Consider the following 19,907-nt stretch of genomic DNA (forward strand, 5'->3'; position numbering starts at 1 on the left):
ATATTATAAAAACAAAAAACTACTGCGGATGCTGGAAATCCAAAACAAAAACAGAATTACCTGGAAAAACTCAGCAGGTCTGGCAGCATCGACGGAGAAGAAAAGAGTTGACGTTTCGAGTCCTCATGACCCTTCAGCAGAACTGAGTAGAGTTAGGAGGGGGGTGAAATATAAGCTGGTTTAAGGTTGGTGGAGGGGAGGGGTGGGGTGGGTGGGGGGCAGAGAGAGAGAAGTTGGGGGTGTTTGTAGGGACAAGCAAGCAGTGATAGGGTTGTAGGGACAAGCAAGCAGTGATAGGTGCTGCAGTGATATCACTGCTTGCTTGTCCCTACAACCACCCACCCCCCCCCCCCCCCCCCACCTTAAACCAGCTTATATTTCACCCCTCTCCTAACTCTACTCAGTTCTGCTGAAGGGTCATGAGGACTCGAAACGTCAACTCTTTTCTTCTCCGTCGATGCTGCCAGACCTGCTGAGTTTTTCCAGGTAATTCTGTTTTTGTTTCCCTTAATATTATGCTGTTTGCTGTTGCAATGACAGAGTTGCAAGGGCTTTGCCAATTAGTAGTGCTAAGTGCCCTTTTAAACTAACATACAGCTATCCTAATGTATTTTTGTCAAACATACATTCCATGGAGGTGCTTTTAAGACTATTATAACCCTTTAGGGGAGTGACAGAATACCAGAACCATATTGAGCTTAATTGTCCAGTGAGTGTGCAGTTGAAAGCCCCAGTAGATGACTAGATCCAAAATGAGAAGCTCTTGTTATTGTGTTTAAAATAATTTAATTTGTTCACATTTTAAAATGTTACACATTGTTCAAAAGCATGACATTGGAACAATCTGAACCTTTTCAACAAAGCATGCCACTCATCCCAAAGGAAAGACAGATTTTTAGTGTGTGTAGTACTGGGATCATGTTACATAGGATTTGCAGCAGTAAAGCAGTGCTTCCTCACAACCATTTCCACATTTCCCCTCATATATAAAAATAATTGTAGGACCATAGGTAAATGTAGCGGCAGACCCCACTTTGGCCTTACAATATCATATTGTAGTTCAGCATTTTGACAGCTGTCAGTTCAGGAGTTCATTCCAGCCTCATTAGACGACTCACTTTACCTATTTATCATAAGGCCAGGCATACTTAATTTTTCCCTTCCTGACAGGGGACTTTGAGCAAACAGTTAGGGATGGAGGAATACACAGCATTATACACAGTAACAAGAAACATACCTGATGCATTGTAAATTCATGACCTATTCAAAATGTACTCCACATTATTTCGTGCCTCCACAAGTAGGAATAGGCATGCTATATGCAAATAATCCACAGTATGCTCTCAAATTTATTTAGCTATTTCTAAAGGTAATTTTCCAATTTGAAGCAGTGCCTGGCAGGGCTCATTTGAAATAAGAAAGCAAGTAGTGTCTTTTTGTATTTATACCTAAGAGCCTGTGAATGAAATAATTGCTCGGACTAGCAATTGCGTATGAACAGGAGTAGTTATTTAATCCCTCTAATCTGTTCAGCCATTCAATGGGATCATGTTTGATCTGTCTAACTCCATATACCCACCTTAATACCTTTAGACAACAATAAGCCTACCAATGTCAAATTTAAAGTTAACAATTGACCTAACATCAACTACCTTGGCAGGAGAGTTCTAAACTTCGAACACCCTTTGTATATAGAAGTTTTTCCCAGCTTCACTCCTGAAAGCCAAATACTGTGGATGTTGCAAATCTGAAATAAAAACAGAAAATGCTAGAGATATTCAGCGGGCCTGGTAACGTCTAAGGAGCGACCAATAGAGTTAAGAGACTGAATTTTCACTTTGAGAGCAGGAAACAGGCATTGGGACTGCTTCCAGGTCCTGAACCCATCCCTGGGGAATACAATTGCCCTTTGGGAATTTCATGGAGTTGCCCCTTTAATTGGCATTGAGTCAGGTTCCGTGTCCAAGTAAGGGTGGCAGGTGAGCTCTCAAAGTTGCAGGGCCAATCGGAGACCTTCCAGCTTGAGAGCAGCAGCAGCCTGCAATAGAGAATAAGCAACTGAGAGGGTGCTTCAAGATGATGCTGACCTCTTACAAACTTTTTAAAAATTTTAAGTAAAAAGCAGATACAGCAGCCAGGCCACCGCTGTGCCCTTCGTGACTATCTCCAACAAGAGAGAACCTAGCCATCTCCCCTTGACATTCAATGGCATTACCAACACTGAATTCCCCGCTATCAACATCCTGGGGGTTACCATTGACCAGAAACTGAACTGGACTAGTCATATCAATACTGTGGCTACAAGAGCAGGTCAGAGGCTCGGAATCCAGCGGCAGGCCTGGAACCCTCCTTTCCTGCCTGGATGTGGGTGCAGGCAAAGGCCAGCCTGCGGAGGGATTGAAACTCTGCACCACACCCCCACTCCCGCACAAAGGTGGCTTGCCTGTTGTACGCGCTTGTTATTAGAAATTGCCTCTAAGCAATTAAACTGCATACCGCACCCCCACCCCCCAGCCTCCGACCCCATTGGGTTGGGAAAATACACGCCAACTGGAAAACCCAAGTCAGCCTCCTTTAAGTGTGTTTAACAGGGCTCTTAAAGTGCCTAACTGGCTGCCCAGTTATGGGCAGGTAGCCCTGCTGACCACGAACCCTGCTCGGCAAGAATGGCCAATGTGGGAACCAGGTTACCTGCATGCCGGCCGGCGCCGGTATTTTTAGGCCCTATCTGCTTCCGTTTCCACCATTGGCGGGACTCAGAAATTCTGCCCCTGAACTCTGTTTTTCTCATCAGAAATGCTGCTAGACCTGTTGAGTATTTCCAGCCTTTTCAGTTTTTATTTCACTCCTGAAAGTTCTGGCTCAATTTTTAGGCAATGGGCGGAATTGTCCTAGATTTGCACAAAGTGCAGTAATGGGCAGAAAAAAGGATGTTTTATTCGCCGGCCACAATGGCAGATATTCACGAGACCTTCCAGCTTGAGATCAGCTGCAGCCTGCAATGGAGACTAAGCAACTGGGAGGGTGCTTCAAGATGATGGTGACCTCTCTCAAACTTTTAAAAAATCTTCCCAGCACCTCATTCCAAATGCATTCCTGGGAAACAGTTTGGATCGCTGGTGGGGTGGCCTCTTATTTGCCCACCCTACCATCACCTCATGCCATCAGTAATCTGGGTACCATATTTAAAAGGTGCCCCAGCACAGAGCCAACACTCTTCAAGGGATAGGAAGCTACTGCAAAGTCATGGCTGCCAAAGGGAGGAAATATGCTGCCCCCAAATTTAGCGATGCCTCCCTCGAGCGCCTACTGGAGGCACGCCATGAAGTCCTCTACCCCCGCTCTGGGCGAAGACCAGCAACCCAGCTCACCAATCCAGCATGGGAGGCGGTGGCAGCGGTGGTCAGCGCCAACGCCCTGCAAAAGAGGACAGCTACCATTGCTGAAAGAGGGTGAATGATCTCCTCTGTTCTGCCAGGGTAAGTCACTCATCTCATCACTCTCAACTCACACACACTCAAACCTATCACACAGCCACAGGGATCTCAATCACAGCTAGTTCAAGGGACATCACCATTCACTCTCTCACACACATCTTCATCTGCCATGTGGATCATTTCGTCATCGCATCGATGGCACCACTCACCACCCTCACATGCCAGGCATCCTTATCATCTGGCCTGGCAGGCATCCTGTTTACACTCTCCATCTGTTTTCATGCAGGACAAGCTGGCACACAACAAAAGGGAGAAGTCGCAGACAGGTGGAGGATTGCCTGACATCCAGGTCCTCACAGAAAATAGAGTCATCCAGCTGGCTGGCGACATTCCTGTGCTGACGGTGAGGTCAGCGGCGCTCAACCTAGTGAGGATGAGCATGCAACATCCATCAGACAAACATGCTGTGAGTGACTTCCCCTGTTCCGCAGTCCCCTGCCATGTACTAATTATCTCTCCTTGCTTTGGCAGGCACAACTGCGAAGAAGCCAAAGGGGTCCATGCACCAGGTCCTCAACTGAAGCCCCGAAGACACCTCAAAGAGGAATCTGATGACACCTTCATTGAAGACCCATCACAGCGCTCACCCACACCCTCCACCAGCATCGGGACATACACACCTGTGGGATTGTGTTCAAGAGTAGCCTCAGGGCCGCAATCTGGTGAGCACATCACACAGCAGGCTGCGGCAAGGACTTCCCAGGTTTCTGGCACTCGGAGGACTGCTGGAGGCCAGAAACCTACTGAATCCAAGTCAGATGAGGAGCCTCTGGACTTGGCCATACCTCAGTTGCTGGAGCTGCAAAGGCAAGCTCGGGAACATCAAGAAGGGATGTCTGCTGCCTTCCTCAGGTTGCAAGGCACGATGGAGGAGTCCATCTGCATTCAGTCTGAGGTGATAGTGCTGGCATGCCAATGCACCGAGGTCAACACTGGTAGGATGGCAGTCGCCATGGAGACCTTAGTCCAGGACATTGCTCCTGCACAACAGCACAGGCTGAACTCCATCGCTGGCGCCATAGTTGGCCTCCAACAGTATCAATGTGAGAGGGGCATGGGGCAGCTCGATCTCATTCCAGCTTCTCCTTCTCCTCAAGGAGTCAGCCAGGGGCCCTCGGGCATCCATAGGGAGGAGGATCAGCAGGTGCATACCCTGGGCCATCCACCCAGGTGACTCCGGGAGTATCCAGCCCATCCGAATCCCCTCTTCCCGAGACCCCAGCAGCTCCAGCTCCACAGGCCGAGGAGGCTGTCACTGCCACACAGCAGGACCCTGAAAGCAGGTCAGGGTCCTCCAGGTCTTAGCCCTCCAGAGGACGCTGCCGAAGTCTTCACACACAGGGTGTACCAGTCAGCAGGCTGCCTCCACATCCACTGTGGAGGTCGGGGATGCACCAAGATGTAGCGGCAGGGTTAGGAAGGTTAAGAAGATGTAACTCTTTCGAGTTATCAACAGTCACAGATTGTAACTCTTTCGAGTACATTCACAGTTCTTGGTTTCCGGGAGTGGGACATGAACCCACAACCTTCTGATTCAAAGGCGAGGGTGCTATGAACTGAGCCACAGCTGACACCTCTTAAGAAGATGTAACTCTTTCGAGTTATCAACAGTTCGCATGTAACTCTTTCGAGTACATTCACAGTTCTTGGTTTCCGGGAGTGGGACATGAACCCACAACCTTCTGATTCAAAGGCGAGGGTGCTATGAACTGAGCCACAGCTGACACCTCGTTGTTAAGAAACCCTTTCGAGTTATCAACAGTCACAGATTGCAACTCTTTCGAGTACATTCACAGTTCTTGGTTTCCGGGAGTGGGACATGAACCCACAACCTTCTGATTCAAAGGCGAGGGTGCTATGAACTGAGCCACAGCTGACACCTCTTAAGAAGATGTAACTCTTTCGAGTTATCAACAGTTCGCATGTAACTCTTTCGAGTACATTCACAGTTCTTGGTTTCCGGGAGTGGGACATGAACCCACAACCTTCTGATTCAAAGGCGAGGGTGCTATGAACTAAGCCACAGCTGACACCTCTTAAGAAGATGTAACTCTTTTGAGTCAAAACAATAAACTAAATGAGCAAAAAGAACAAGGGAGAAAACAAGCACAGCCCCTAAGTCAGGTCAGCTGTAAAATCAAGGAAAAACTTTAAAGGAACCTTACAAACATCAAACTAAGATGTGATTAAAGGGGTCAACAAAACACCCCAGACCCCGCGGTGCCCACCGAGCACGGAAGGCCTCGATGGTGCCGGCAGACACCGCGTGCTCCCTTTCCAGGGACATCCGGCCGCGAACGTAGCCGCGGAAGAGGGACAAACAATCGGGCGGGACTCCCCCGTCGATCGCCCGCTGCCTGGACCTGTTGATGGCCAACTTGGCCAGGCCCAGGAGCAGGTTCACGAGGAGGTCCTCCTCCTTCCCGACCCCCTTCCGCACCGGGTGCCCGTAGATCAGGAGCGTGGGACTGAAGTGCAACCAAAACAGTAACAAAAGATTTTTTAAATAACTAAAAAGGGGGTGCAGCCTAAGACACCCTATATACACGTGGTCCACGGACTCCACAAGACCGCAAAAAGGGCAGGTGTCTTGGGAGTCCGTGAACCTACACATTTTACGATTATAGGGGACTGCTGCATGCAACACCCTCCAACCCAGGTCCCCGATAGAAAGAGGGAGAACACCTCCGTAGAGGGCCTCCCATCGGGGGCCTCCGCCGCCGGACGGCAACAAGGCACGCCAGGGCGTGTCCGGGCGGCGGACCAGGGCGAGAAAATGGAAGGTGTGCAGCAGCAGTCCGTACAGAAAACCCCTCCGCGCCGTGCCAAATGGCACGGAGGGCATGTCCCCGAGGCGGCTCATATTATTGCGGGGCACCGGCACCCGAGGGAGGGTTCGGGGCTTGGGGCCAATGTGGAATTCCGTCCGAACAGGGGAACGTTCAGCCGGAAGATCACCGCGCACCTGAGCCACCTCCAGACCTAAAATGACTTCGGGTCCGAGCACGACCGTTTTTAGGTCTTGGATGGCATCGGCTGCGACCTGGACACTCACTGACGCGCGACGCGCCAACTCCTGCGGGAGCATCCAGCCCAGTCCTCCGCCACCCAGCACGTCCCCGACCCTGGTCACCCCGGCAGCCACAGCCCTCCTCTCCGCCAGCCACTGAAAGGGACGGAGGGGCGGATTCCTGAGCAGCGGCTCTCTGACGATAGCCGCTACTCCTGACGGGGGAGAGCTGCGTCGCGTGGCGACCACGTTCCAGACTTTGATCAGGTCCTGGTAAAAGACGGGCAACACCTGGAAGGAGCCACCGAGGCCCCTCTGATCTACAAACAGGAGCTGCACGTCATAATTCAGGCCGTGCACCTGGCGGAAGAAATACGTCGCCAGGGCACACCATCTCGGAGGAGGCTCGACGTAAAGGTATCGCTGCAGGGTCTGAAGACGGAAAGTCGCCACCTGCGTGCGTAGGCACACCAGCGCCTGACCGCCCTCCCTAAGCGGGAGACTCAGAACCTCAGCGGCGACCCAGTGCAATCTTTTGTCCCAGAAGAAGTCGACTAGCATTCTCTGGATTTTCACGACAAAGTCCGGGGGAGGGGTCAAAGTGACCAGCCGATACCACAACATGGCGGCGATCAGCTGGTTTATGACCAGAACTCGACCCCGGTAAGACAGCACTCGGAGCAGTCCTGTCCAGCACCGCAGGCGAGCGGTGACTTTCGTCTCCAGTTCCTGCCAGTTGGCCGGCCAGGATTCCTCGGCAGGGCAGAGATGGACCCCCAGGTAGAGGATGCTGGTCCTGCTCCAGGTGAAAGGCCTGAGCTCCTCGGGTAGGGGATCCGTCTGCCACGGGCCGACCAGGAGTCCAGAACATTTCTCCCAGTTGATCCTGGCAGAAGAAGCCGCAGAGTAGACCTCCTGGCACTCGCGCATCCTCCGCAGGTCAGCCGGGTCATTAAACATTAGGAGCACGTCATCGGCGTATGCCGAAAGGACCACCCCGATGCCCGGCCCGCGCAGAACCAATCCCGACAACCTCCTCCGCAAGAGGCGCAGGAAAGGCTCCACGCAAATAGAATACAACTGGCCGGACAGGGGGCAGCCCTGACGTACCCCTCTCCCAAAGCGAAGGGGCGCCGTCAGGGACCCGTTAACCTTCACTAGACACTCCGCGGCGGTGTACAGAAGTCGGATCCGGGCGACAAAGTGCGTCCCGAAACCGAATGCTCGCAGAGTCCCGAGTAAATATTCGTGATCCACCCTGTCGAACGCCTTCTCCTGATCAAGGGACAGGAAGGCGCTCGACAGACCAGCCCTCTGGGAATGGTGGATTATGTCCCGGACCAGATGGACGTTGTCGTAGATCGAGCGGTCCGGGACGGTGTAGGACTGGTCAGGGTGGATCATGCGGTCCAGCACGGTGCCGAGCCGAGAAGACATGGCTCTGGCGAATATTTTATAGTCCGTGCTGAGGAGGGAGACCGGGCGCCAGTTTTTAAGTAGGCGGAGATCCCCCTTCTTCGGCAACAGGGCAATCACGGCCCTGCGCCACGAAAGGGGCATCTCCCCGGTAGCGATACTCTCCCCCAGGACCCCCGCGAAGTCGCCCCCCAGGACGTCCCAGAACGCCCTGAAGAACTCCACGGTCAGCCCGTCAAGTCCCGGGGACTTTCCCCTGGAGAGACCGTCGAGGGCGCCGGTCAGCTCCCCCAGACTTATAGGGGAGTCAAGCTTTCCGGCGCCCTCCGGGCCGACCTGCGGCAGGTCCTCCCACAAAACTCTGCAAGCATCCTCGCTGGACGGATCCGAAGAGAACAGGGCAGTGTAAAAGTTCCCGGTAATGGCCCTGATGCCCTCCGGATCCGAGACGAGGGATCCGTCGTCGGCCAGCAGCGTAAAGAGCTGCTGACGGACCCCGTGCCTTTTTTCCAGCGAGTAGAAGAAGGGGGAGCCACGGTCCAGGTCCTTGAGGAACCGGATCCGTGACCTCACGAACGCGCCCCGGGACCCGGCGAGCTGCAGGTCCCGCAACGCGCCCTTCTTCTCATCGTACACCGACCGCAGGGCCGGGTCCGCGTCGGGCCGACGGAGACGTGCCTCCAGGTCGAGCACCTCCTTCTCCAACTCGTCCACCCTGGATTTCCGCCTCTTTGTCGACCCCTTCGCGTACTCTTGACAGAAAACTCGGACGTGAGTCTTGCCCACGTCCCACCATAGCCTCAAGGAGGGGAAGCCTCCCCGCTTCCTTCTCCAGCCGGCCCAGAAACGACGAAACGAGTCCAGGAACCGCTCGTCCTCCAGCAACAGGTTGTTAAAGTGCCAGTGCGCGGACCCCGTCCGAGCGCAAAACGGAGCGAGCTCCGCCCACACCAGACGGTGGTCCGTGCACGGCACCTGCTGCACGGAAGCCGCCGGAACGCAGGACACGTACGCCTTGGAAACGTAAAGACGGTCGAGTCTGGACGCTCCGACTCCAGGTAACACAAAGGTGAAAACGCTGGAATCGGGATGGAGATTTCGCCAGACGTCCACCAAGTCGAAGGACCTGACCAAGTCCCGTAACTTACTCACACCTCGCGTACGGTGCTGGGTACCGTGACGGTCCCGGGCCTCGAGGGTGCAATTAAAATCCCCCCCGAGTACAGATTGCAACTTCTTTCGAGTACAATCACAGTTCTTGGTTTTCCAGGAGTGGGACATGAACCCACAACCCTCTGATTCAAAGGCGAGGGTGCTATGAACTGAGCCACAGCTGACACCTCGTTGTTAAGAAACCCTTTCGAGTTATCAACAGTCACAGATTGCAACTCTTTCGAGTACATTCACAGTTCTTGGTTTCCGGGAGTGGGACATGAACCCACAACCTTCTGATTCAAAGGCGAGGGTGCTATGAACTGAGCCACAGCTGACACCTCTTAAGAAGATGTAACTCTTTCGAGTTATCAACAGTTCGCATGTAACTCTTTCGAGTACATTCACAGTTCTTGGTTTCCGGGAGTGGGACATGAACCCACAACCTTCTGATTCAAAGGCGAGGGTGCTATGAACTAAGCCACAGCTGACACCTCTTAAGAAGATGTAGATGCACAGCCTGGTCATGGGTATTAATGGCCTGTACTTAATGTTAACTATTTTAAATAAACTCCCACGAATGTCTCCTGTGGCTACAAGAGCAGGTCAGAGGCTAGGAATCGTGCGACGAGTAACTCATCTCCTGACTCCCCAAAGCCTGTCCACTATCTACGAGGCACAAGTCAAGAGTGTGATGGAATACTCCCCACTTGCAGCTCCTACAACACTGAAGAAGTTTGACACCTTCCAGGACAAAGCAGCCCGCTTGATTGGCACCACATCCACAAACATTCACTCCCTCCACCACCGAAGCACAGTAGCAGCAGTGTGTACCATCTACAAGATGCACTACAGGAATTTGCCAAGGCTCCTTACGTGAATCCATGACCACTACCACCTAGAAAGACAAGGGCAGCAGATAGATGGGAACACCACCATCTGGAAGTTCCCCTCCAAGACACTCACCATCCTGACTTGGAAATATGTCACCATTCTTTCACTGTCGCTGGATCAAAATCCTGGAACTCCCTTCCTAACAGCACTGTGGTTATACCCACACCACATGGACTGCAGCGGTTCAAGGAGGCAGCTCACCACCACCACCTTCTCAAGGGCAATTAGGGATGGGCAATAAATGCTGGCTCATCCAGCGAAGCCCACATCCCGTGAATGAATTTTTTTAAAATTGCATATGGCTCCTTATTATGATGAGCAGTGTTTGTGTCACTCAGCTGTGAAACCTTGGTTCCTGCACAAGATAAAGGCAGGTGTCTCAGTCCAGGGCCTCTTTCCTGTGCTTTATGCAGCCTTCAGACCAAAGTGATGGTCCAGCTTCACACTCACTGGACACATCAGTGATGCCTGCACTTAGATGGTGCTTGTCATTGCTGCCAGAACGTAGCAGGCAGGCATCACAGAGTTCCATCTCTGTGTGCTCACAGCACCTTTAAGGGGGTCTGGCCCCTATCTCGTCAGCATCTGTGACCGGTGACGCTGTGCTCCTGAAGGGGTCAGGTGCTGAAGGCTGGCAAAGAATCAGGTGCATTTAAAGTTTCACACCTGCATCACCATAATATGACACTGATCACAGAGCGCAAGCGAACTACCCTCAGCCAGACAGGAGTCAGACATTCACAGAGGCAATATGAAGATCTATGGAGTGTCCTCACTGCATGTCGTCATCACCCTCCTGGAATCTAATGACTATTGGGCCTCCGCTGTGTCTCCATGTCATGAGTCTGAGCACTGAGGGTATATACGGTGCCATCAACCAAGCAGGAATCAAATGTTCACAGATGCAAGGTGAGGATGTCAGGCCTGTCCTCACTGCATCTCGTCATCACCCTCCATGAACCTTGTGGCTATGAGGGCCTCACGAGCGTGCGTGCCTCATACTTACAATGTGATGGCCTCATTGCCAGCATCCTCGCCTTCAAGAAACTCATTGTCATCATCCCCTTTGACATCCTCCTCATCGGAGAATACGTATAGGTCCTCCATCTCCTCCTCAGCCATGTCCACCCTGCATTAGAGCACCACCTTTTGGAGAACGTAGCAAGCGACAATGATGCGCGACACCCTCGGTGGACTGTATTGCAGTGCTCCACCGGACCAGAACCTCATTTTCAAGATGCCTATCATTTGCTCCACCAAAGTCCAAGTTGAGTCATGAGCCTTGTTATACCATTGCTCTGCTGCAGTCTGAGGCCACCGCACGGTTGTCATCAGCCATGTCCTCTATAGGTAGCCCTTGTCCCCAAGGAGCCAACTCTGCAGCTGTCTGGACGCTGGAAGATATCAGGGAACTGAGACCTGCTAAGGATGTACTAGTCATGAACATTCCCTGGGAATCATGCACAGACCTGTAGGATGTGTTTGTGGTGATCACAGACCAGCTGATCATTCAACCTTTGCGGTTGATGTAGTTGACTGCGTGTTGTCACAGAGATCTAAGAGCCACATGAGTGCAGTTGATGGCACCTGCGCCTGTAGAAAGCCAGAGATCTGTGCAAATCCCAGCGCTCTTGCTTCCTGGCTTTCCTGAACCTGGGCAAAATGCACAAATTTCTGTGCCTTCACAAGATGGCATCCATGACCTCCTGGATACACTTGTGCATGGAGGCTTGCCATATCGCGCACAGGTCACTTGTCGAGCCCTGGAAGGAGCCATTAGTGTAAAAATTGAGCGCCACATGGATGCCCTCCATGCCCCTGTGGCGCCAAATCCTGCAGCAGTTCCCTAGACATACACAGTCTTCGGCAAAACTGGTTCTCAGTCATCTGCAGGAATGACAGGCGCCATCTATGGACCCTGGGTCTAGAGAGGCACCTACGAGTGACGACTTGCTGTGCATCTTCATCTGCATGCAGAAACTAACGACTTGCGTGTGTGCAGCACCTCTTCCTTGATGTCCTATGGGCGATGCTCACAAGCGCTGCGCTAGAATGTGTGCACCTATCTCCATGTTCCCCTCAAAGTTCAGACTGTCAGGTTCTATAGGGAGTCATGAAGCACACCGTTCTGAAGTCACCCCGACGTGGGCGGTAAATTTCATGTGGGAGCAGGGTTTATAATTAGATGCAAATGTTTTAAAATGACATTCCCGATGTGCTGCGGCAGGAAACGTGGCACGCCATTGATGGGCGGAGAGGACGATCGCAAGCTGGTTTCACGATGGTGTTAAACCAATTTTTGGCCTTCTTGCAGTATTGGCCCCACCCCTTGTCTGCCATGACACCCGACGCCAACGGGGCCAGAAGATTCTGGCCTATATCTCATGAAATGAAAATGGTTTCTATCTACCCTATCAATTCCCATGAATATTTTGAAAACTTTGATCAAATCACCCCTTAATCTTCAAAATCCAGGGAACCCGACTCTAGTTTGCGTAACCTTTCCTTGTAAGTTTAATCTTTGGAGTCTAGTTATCATACTAGTAAATCTACGCTGCACTCCCTCCAAGGCAAATATATCCTTCATAAATTGTAGTGCCCAGAATCTCCCAATCTCCCCTTGACATTCAATGGCATTACCAACGTTGAATCCCCCCACTATCAACATCCTGGGGGTTACCATTGACCTGAAACTGAACTGGGCTAGCCATATAAATACTGTGGCTACAAGAGCAGGTCAGGAGCTGGGAATTCTGTGGAAGGTAATTAACCTCCTAACTCCCCAAAGCCTGTCCACCATCTACAAGGCAAAAGTTAGGAGTGTGATGGAATACTCCCTGCCTACCTGGATGAGTGCAGCTCCAACAACACTCAAGACGCTTGACACCATTCCAGGACAAAGCAGCTTGCTTGATTGGTATCCCATCCACCACCTTCAACATTCACTCCCTCCACCACCAGCACACAGTGGCAACAGTGTACACCATCTACAAGATGCACTGCAGCAACTCACCAAGGCTTCTTCAACAGCACCTTCCAAACCTGGGGCAACTACCGGAAGGACAAAGGCAGCAGATGTATGTGAACATCACCACCTGGAAAGTCCCCTCCAAGCCACACACCATCCTGACTTGGAACTATATCACCGTTCCTTCACTGTTGCTGGGTCAAAATCCTGGAACTCCCTTCCTAACAGTACCATGGGTGTACCTACAAGATATACTGCAACAGTTCAAAAAGGCAGCTCACCATCAACTTCTCAAGAGCAGTTAGGGATTGACAATAAATGCTGACCTAGCCAGCGACAACACATCCCCTGAATGAATTGATAAAAAACACCTCTATCAAATCTCCTTTTAGCCTTCTCAGCTCTAAGGAAAACAACTGCAGCTTCTCCATATAACATATAGTCCCTCATCCTTAGAATCATTCTCATCTGCACCTTCCCAAAGCCTTCACCCTTTCTAAAGTGTGGCCTAACTTGTGGCCCTTAAAAAACCGCTGAAGGCCGCCCACAAAAAGGTAAGGAAAGTTTTGATGCTTTCATTCCTGTGAGCTAGAGGAAGCAAGAATTTCTGCACCTGCTCCCACATGCCCCCCATCACTGCACCTCAGCCCCTCCCTTTCCCACCTCCTACCCATACTTTTATGTATATAATAACAGTATAAGTGATCATGTAATATGCAATAAATTGTATGCCATTATTTAAAGGTGAAATCTGTCAGGGGTGTGATTTGTCAACTGTGTAATTTGTAAGCTGCAATTTGACTTTGGCTAGAATGTTCTGCCCCCGTTGGTGGTGTGCGTGTTTGGTGGTGTGAGTGGACGATATGGTGAGAAGGCCAAAAATCGGTTTTATGCTATCGTGAAACCAGTTTGCGATTGTCCGCTCCACCCCTCAATAGCCGGCTGCATTTCCTGCCACCGCACATCGGGAACTTAATTTCCATACTTTAGCATCTCGTTATAAGCCCTGCTCACCGGAATTATCTCCCCACACTGGATCACCCAGGCAAGTCAGCATGATTGTACACTGACATGTTTCACAACGACATGCACCTAGCGAGCTGCACGTTACTCGGGACGTCGAGGTTTATTTGCCCTCCTTGCTTCAGGCAGCACTCGTGGTCATCAGCGCCAGCCTTCGCAGGCAGCACCACATCACTTTTAGGGGGGGCTCACGGGCAGGTCTCTACCTACTAGACCAGCCTAAGGTGGGATGGCTTTTTAATGGCTGCACGACTAGGGCTTGCTTGGGGAAGGGGGAGAAGTGGCCTCAGGCAAGGGAAGAGGATGCAGGGTGAGGGCTGTAGTGGGGAAGGAGGATATCCCAGGGTGTGTGTGGGGCACATGTTGATCTGTGTAAGTGGCCTCAAGATGGTGAGGGTTGAGGATGCAGTCTCCAGAGGAGATGAAGCCAGATGTAGATGTGAGGGTATGTGTGAGAGAGTGAATGGTGATGTCCTTTGAACGGGCAGTGAGCGAGATGCCAATGAATGTGTGATGGCCTTGTGGGCGTGTGGAGGAGGAGTCAGGAAGGGGGAAGGAGTAAGGCTGGAGACAGAAGTAAGTGTGGAGGAAGGGGGAAGGAGTAAGGTTGGCAGAAGTAGTAAGGCTGGAGGAAGGAGTCAGGAAGGGGGATGGACTAAGGGTGGGGGGTGGAGTCTAAGGGTAGGAGTTCCAAGGTGGGGCGGGGGGGCGGGGAGTCCGGTGGCAGGGTGAAGGTGTTCCAAGAGGGGAAGGAGTCCGGAGGGGGGATTGTCCAGGTGAATGTGCAAGGGATGCTCTGTTGAGTCCATGACTGCCTCCTGGGACGTGAACTGTGGATAGGCGTGGTAGGAGGGTTGATGAGAATGACTGAGGACCAAGTGAGGCAGTAGGTGGGAGGGTGAGGGTGCGACAATATCAGTAGAAGGGACGCCGAGGGTGGTTGGTGGGGACTCGGAGGCAGACATGGACCTTGGGGGGTGGGAAGGAGGAGGTCTGGGAGGTTAATGTGGATGGAGGTTGGATTTTTGGGAAGGAAGGGAACATCCACATTCACCTGGACATCCCTGAAAGAAAAGAGTTGTGGCTGGTGTGTTATGGTGGGGGGGTGGAAGGTGATGCTGGGGGGGTTGACAGTGATGGGGGAAAGGAAATGGGTGACTAGGGGAGGGGAAAGGACAGGGGAGCACAAGAAAAACTGTAACGCTATCATGCTTGCTAAATCAAAAGTGAAACGAGAGTCGTGTGAGCGAGAACTGGTGCTGCATGGGAGTGTGATCAGTGGGTGGGTGGAGATGCAGGTCAGCTCAGATGGACAACTGAAAAAGAACCCCAACAGGCAGCATTGAAAATGCTTGGGACATTAATATGAGTGTGATGCAGGAAGGATCCATGTGCGTGGGAGAGTGCTTGTATGATGCTCCGAAAGGCCCTGCCACACACTCACTTCTCCCTCCAGAATCACTCATGAGCCGGCTGCGTGCCACTGAACTGCTAGTGCCAGGGGGTGGGTGCCGGGGAGGATGCAATGCAATGGGAGGACTCACAAAGCCTGTTCCCAGGTATTGTCCATAGCAATGCACCTAGCTGCCATCTCCCCACAAGCATGCTCTTTGTCCTCCTCAAGAAGGCAACCCTTTACGCACACGCATACACACACACCCCCTCAGGCAGCAACACTCCCATTTCATCAACCATCAGAGAGTTTGTATGCTGTGCCATTCCACTACTTGTCCACAGGCCCTGTCTGCATTTATGTTGCCAGCTATGTTTTTCTCCAATACAGCATTCAGAAAGGTTGAAATTTAAACGGATAACATTTTTGTAAGCATTTTGATTATTTTTTCCAAATGTACAGCCAGTCACCTTTAATTTACTTTATTTGTCCCTGTTTCAGCTCATCCGCTACTTTGTTACCTGTATACTTGACTATTTGAATGAACTCCTGGCTCTTTTACATTCTACCTTCAGTAAACTTGAGGTCATCCAAAACTCTGTTGACCAACTTAACTCGCAACAAGTCCATACCCTTCACCAATCATCCCTGTCCATGCTGACTTATATTGGCTCCCAGTCAAGTAATGGTCTTGATTTTAAAATTCCTATCCTTGTTTTTAAAACCCACCATGGCCTCACCCCTTCCTCCCTATCTCTGAAATTTCCTCCAGACCGACAGCCCTCCAAGATATCAGTGCTCCTCTAATTCTTGCCACTTGAACATCACCGATTTTAATCGTTTCATCATTGGTTGCCATGCCTAGGCCCCAAGCTCCAGAATTCCCTCCCTACACCCCTCCAACTTTTTACCTCTACTTCTGCCTTTTACCTATGTTTTTGACCAAGCTTTTGGTCATCTTACTTAGTATCTCTTTATGTGGCTTGGTGTCATATTTTACTTTGTAATGCTCCTGTGAAGCATCGTGAGGCGTTTATTACATCAAAGGCGCTATCTAAGTATAAGTTGTTATCATTGTTGTATTTTAACTCTAGTCTTGTAATAACTAATAATGCATACAATTTCCCAACCCTTTTTGGTGAGTTCCCAGTTCCAGGTCCAATAATAGGCTGGAAGTTTATTCCATGAATAAGTAATGATACTGACTCCAGAAAATTCTGGGAGTTGAGCCAATGAGTTGCAAACAAATTTTGCACTCCGGTCTCTTCACTTTGGGGATGGGATTTTCCTTCCGGTAGTGTTATAGAGTTGATCTTCAAACAACTTTTCTTAGCGGAAACATTTGGCTTCATTTACAAGACAGCAGTAGCAACTACACATGTTCATCAAACTCCATAAGTAAAGAAGTGCTCTCTGCTGTATAGGTTCTCTGTGCTGCTAACACATTGGTTTACACAGATCATGTGATCTTACAGCGCAGGATTATTCTTAAAGCTACAGTCCAACATTTCGCAAAACTATAATTACAGGTAGTATCTGGATCCAGTAGCAAATATAATTGACAGGCACTTATAACCCCTCATATTAAACAACTGCTATGCCCAGATTGGGGCCTGGATAGTGATTAATAACAATATTAATCTACCAAGCACTCATCCATTTTATGTGACAGCCATGATTTAAATAGTGGAAGTTGCTCATATCCCTGACATAGTAGATGACTTTACCTTCCTGGACACCTGGTGTTGTCATTATTATAATGTCATGTCTGTCTTTGATAGGTCTGTTTCCAAGTAGAGCATGAATGAACGGTGCAGGAAATAACACCAGCACTTGCTGCACATGTAGATCAACCTTTCACTAGTGATAATCCTGCTACTATTTCCTCGGACACAGTACAAGTACAGACATGGTTGAATGAAATACATAATTTACATATACAGTATATGATTATTTAATCCATAAGAAGAAATTAGGTAAGTACATGAGAGACAAAGACAGTGTCTTCCAGGAGGTTATGTTGATAGGGTTAGATGAAATAACGTGGGAGGAGACTTGTGTGCAGTATAAACATCAGCATCGTCTTGTTAGGCAAAATGTCTTGTTTCTATGTCGTATAGTAGACATAATTCCAATATTATTGTTCACTAATGCAGGTTTCTCTATGTATTCCAGATTCAGACTTGAGTATGCGGACATTGAGTACACCAAGCCCTGCACTGATCTGTCCTCAGAATGTGCAATCTTTTCAAAATGGCCAAGGATCCTCCACTTCATCCTCTTCAGTCACAGGGGAGACCATTGCTATGATCCACTCCCAGCCGCTGTTCCTTATACCCCAGTGTGCCATCAGGCCAGCGTCAAGGTTGCAGAAAGAACAGGCTCCCATTGACAGGCTACCAGACCAAACCTTGATCCAGATGTTTTCACACCTCCCCACCAACCAGCTATGCCGATGCGCACGTGTCTGCCGGCGCTGGTACAACCTGTGCTGGGATCCACGATTGTGGAGGACTATTCGTCTGACAGGTGAAACAATGAATGTGGACAGAGCTCTGCGGGTACTCACCCGAAGATTGTGTCAGGATACACCTAATGTATGCCTCATGTTGGAAACAGTCATCGTTCAAAGCTGCAGGCGGCTTACAGATAGGGGCCTCTACACCATTGCTCAGTGCTGTCCAGAGCTACGGCAGCTAGAAGTGCCAGGCTGTTACAATATCTCTAATGAAGCACTCTATGATGTTGTTTCCCGGTGTCCCAACCTGGAGTACCTGGATGTTTCAGGTAACTATTCAGTAAACACAAGATCCTTGACAAGAGTTGGCAATAGTCCAAGTATCTGAATATTTGGCTCTTAGCTATAAAGCAGAGGTTCAAATGCCTGTCAAACTCTGTGCATCTGTTGGGTGAATACCATCCATCTTTTGTTCAGCTGAGCAATATTGCAGCAATGATGCATTTTGTCTTCAGTGGGGCATGTGCCAGGAGGGGTTGGATAAGCATAAATTGATGACGAAATTACCCTCAAAAATTTTCCTGCTGATAAATCATAGCATGATACTGATAAAACATAGTGTATGGACAGGCATCACCTATAAATATTGTCACTGTCCTAATTTACAATAGATATTGCCATTAGCCAAACTGGAGTAAATGGAAACAATCGGGCGGAGTTTTAACTACGGAGAATGGATGGGTTTAGGTCGGGTTGGGGTTTAAAGTTAGAAAAATCTGCTTCCCAACTGAAACTTGCCTCCAATCTGCCCATTTCCAGCTTCAACTGAGGCTGGAGGGTGATCAGGCTACAGCTTTAGATACAAAAATGAAAACCTCATTGTCTTTCAACCTTTGGACTTTTGCTATTGTCAGCTGGGTTTCCTGAGCCTTGGGGAACTTAAATTGGCAGCTTCCGGGAGGTGAAGAGGGCACTTGGTGGATTCAGGGAATAAGTTTCTTCACGCTTACCTCTGGATCCAGGGACCTGCCAGAGAAGGTTCCACAATTGCAAGGTTTCTAACCCTCAGGCTCTGACCTCCTGCCCCCTGCAACACCCAGGATCAGTAACTCCCTCTGCCGTCCCCACAATCAATTGAATGCCCTCCCCTGTCCATGATCATCGATCAAATCACCGATCTACCTGCTGCTGTAGTCAGGGCCAGTTGCCCAATTGACTGGAGGTCCAGCTGTCAATCGAACTGAGCTTCCACATGGAGAACTAATCACTGACATCAATAACATGCTGTGGAATGAAAACTCTACAGCATGAGGGGGAATTCTGAGCGATGGCATTCCTGACAGATCAATTTCCTGCAGATCAGTCACTGGAAATTCTGCTCAAGAGTCATGAGATCAGCCTGTAGAAATTCCCATTATTCAAGCACAAATATCTTTATTCCCTTTATATTGCTCTGGGACTTTTGGGTTTCCTTGGTTGCTGTCTAGGAAAATCAACCCAGCGGTTGTTTTTAAAATTATTACACCAAATAAAGTGCTAATAGATCATAAAATATACAAAAATGGAGTGCAGAATCTTTGGGCTCAGGAACCCGACATCCGGAACATTTCTGGTCCCAACCCCGCACCATGTCAGCATCAGAGGTGCAATGCGATTTTCAAAGTGTCAACTACGAATCAGCCTGGAGGTGAGTTTGGTGCCCTGTTAAAGGCATTGGATGTGGTCAGAAGATGGGAACTGCAAACGGAGGGTTAATTTAAAAGGCAAAAGGCAGCTGTGACTGGACTTGCCACTGCCTTTCGTTATGATCCCCGAGAGAGCAATAACTTATTAAAAGAAAGGACCCCCCTCGACCCTAACAAAAAACAACAATGGACAAGATCTCACTTTGTAGAAGCTTTACTGGAGAAACAAATTCAAATCAACATAGATCAAACAGTAATTACCAGGCAACTGATACACCAAACTAAAGAGAAAGGTAAATTTCACATTAACTAACACAACTGTGATATGTCTTACAAAATGCTTTTTCTCTACACCAAACCTCATAAAAAATATAAAATCCATCAAAGAATGATTTAAAATATAATGAGGGA

The 19,907-nt window shown here is 49.8% G+C and overlaps 1 protein-coding gene across 4 annotated transcripts in view; it reads left to right on the top strand.

Annotated features, from left to right (window-relative positions):
* Nucleotides 1-19,907, top strand: part of fbxl7 (F-box and leucine-rich repeat protein 7) — a 398,497-nt gene that overhangs the window by 365,387 nt on the left and 13,203 nt on the right. For all 4 annotated transcript variants that reach the window (XM_078539135.1, XM_078539136.1, XM_078539138.1 and 1 more), the window contains one exon: nucleotides 17,529-18,140. In XM_078539135.1, the coding sequence (XP_078395261.1) occupies nucleotides 17,529-18,140 (612 nt within the window). The remainder of the gene's footprint in view (nucleotides 1-17,528; nucleotides 18,141-19,907) is intronic.

This window comes from Cetorhinus maximus, chromosome 3, assembly GCF_964194155.1.
Source record: "Cetorhinus maximus chromosome 3, sCetMax3.hap1.1, whole genome shotgun sequence".
Classification (NCBI taxonomy): domain Eukaryota; kingdom Metazoa; phylum Chordata; class Chondrichthyes; order Lamniformes; family Cetorhinidae; genus Cetorhinus; species Cetorhinus maximus.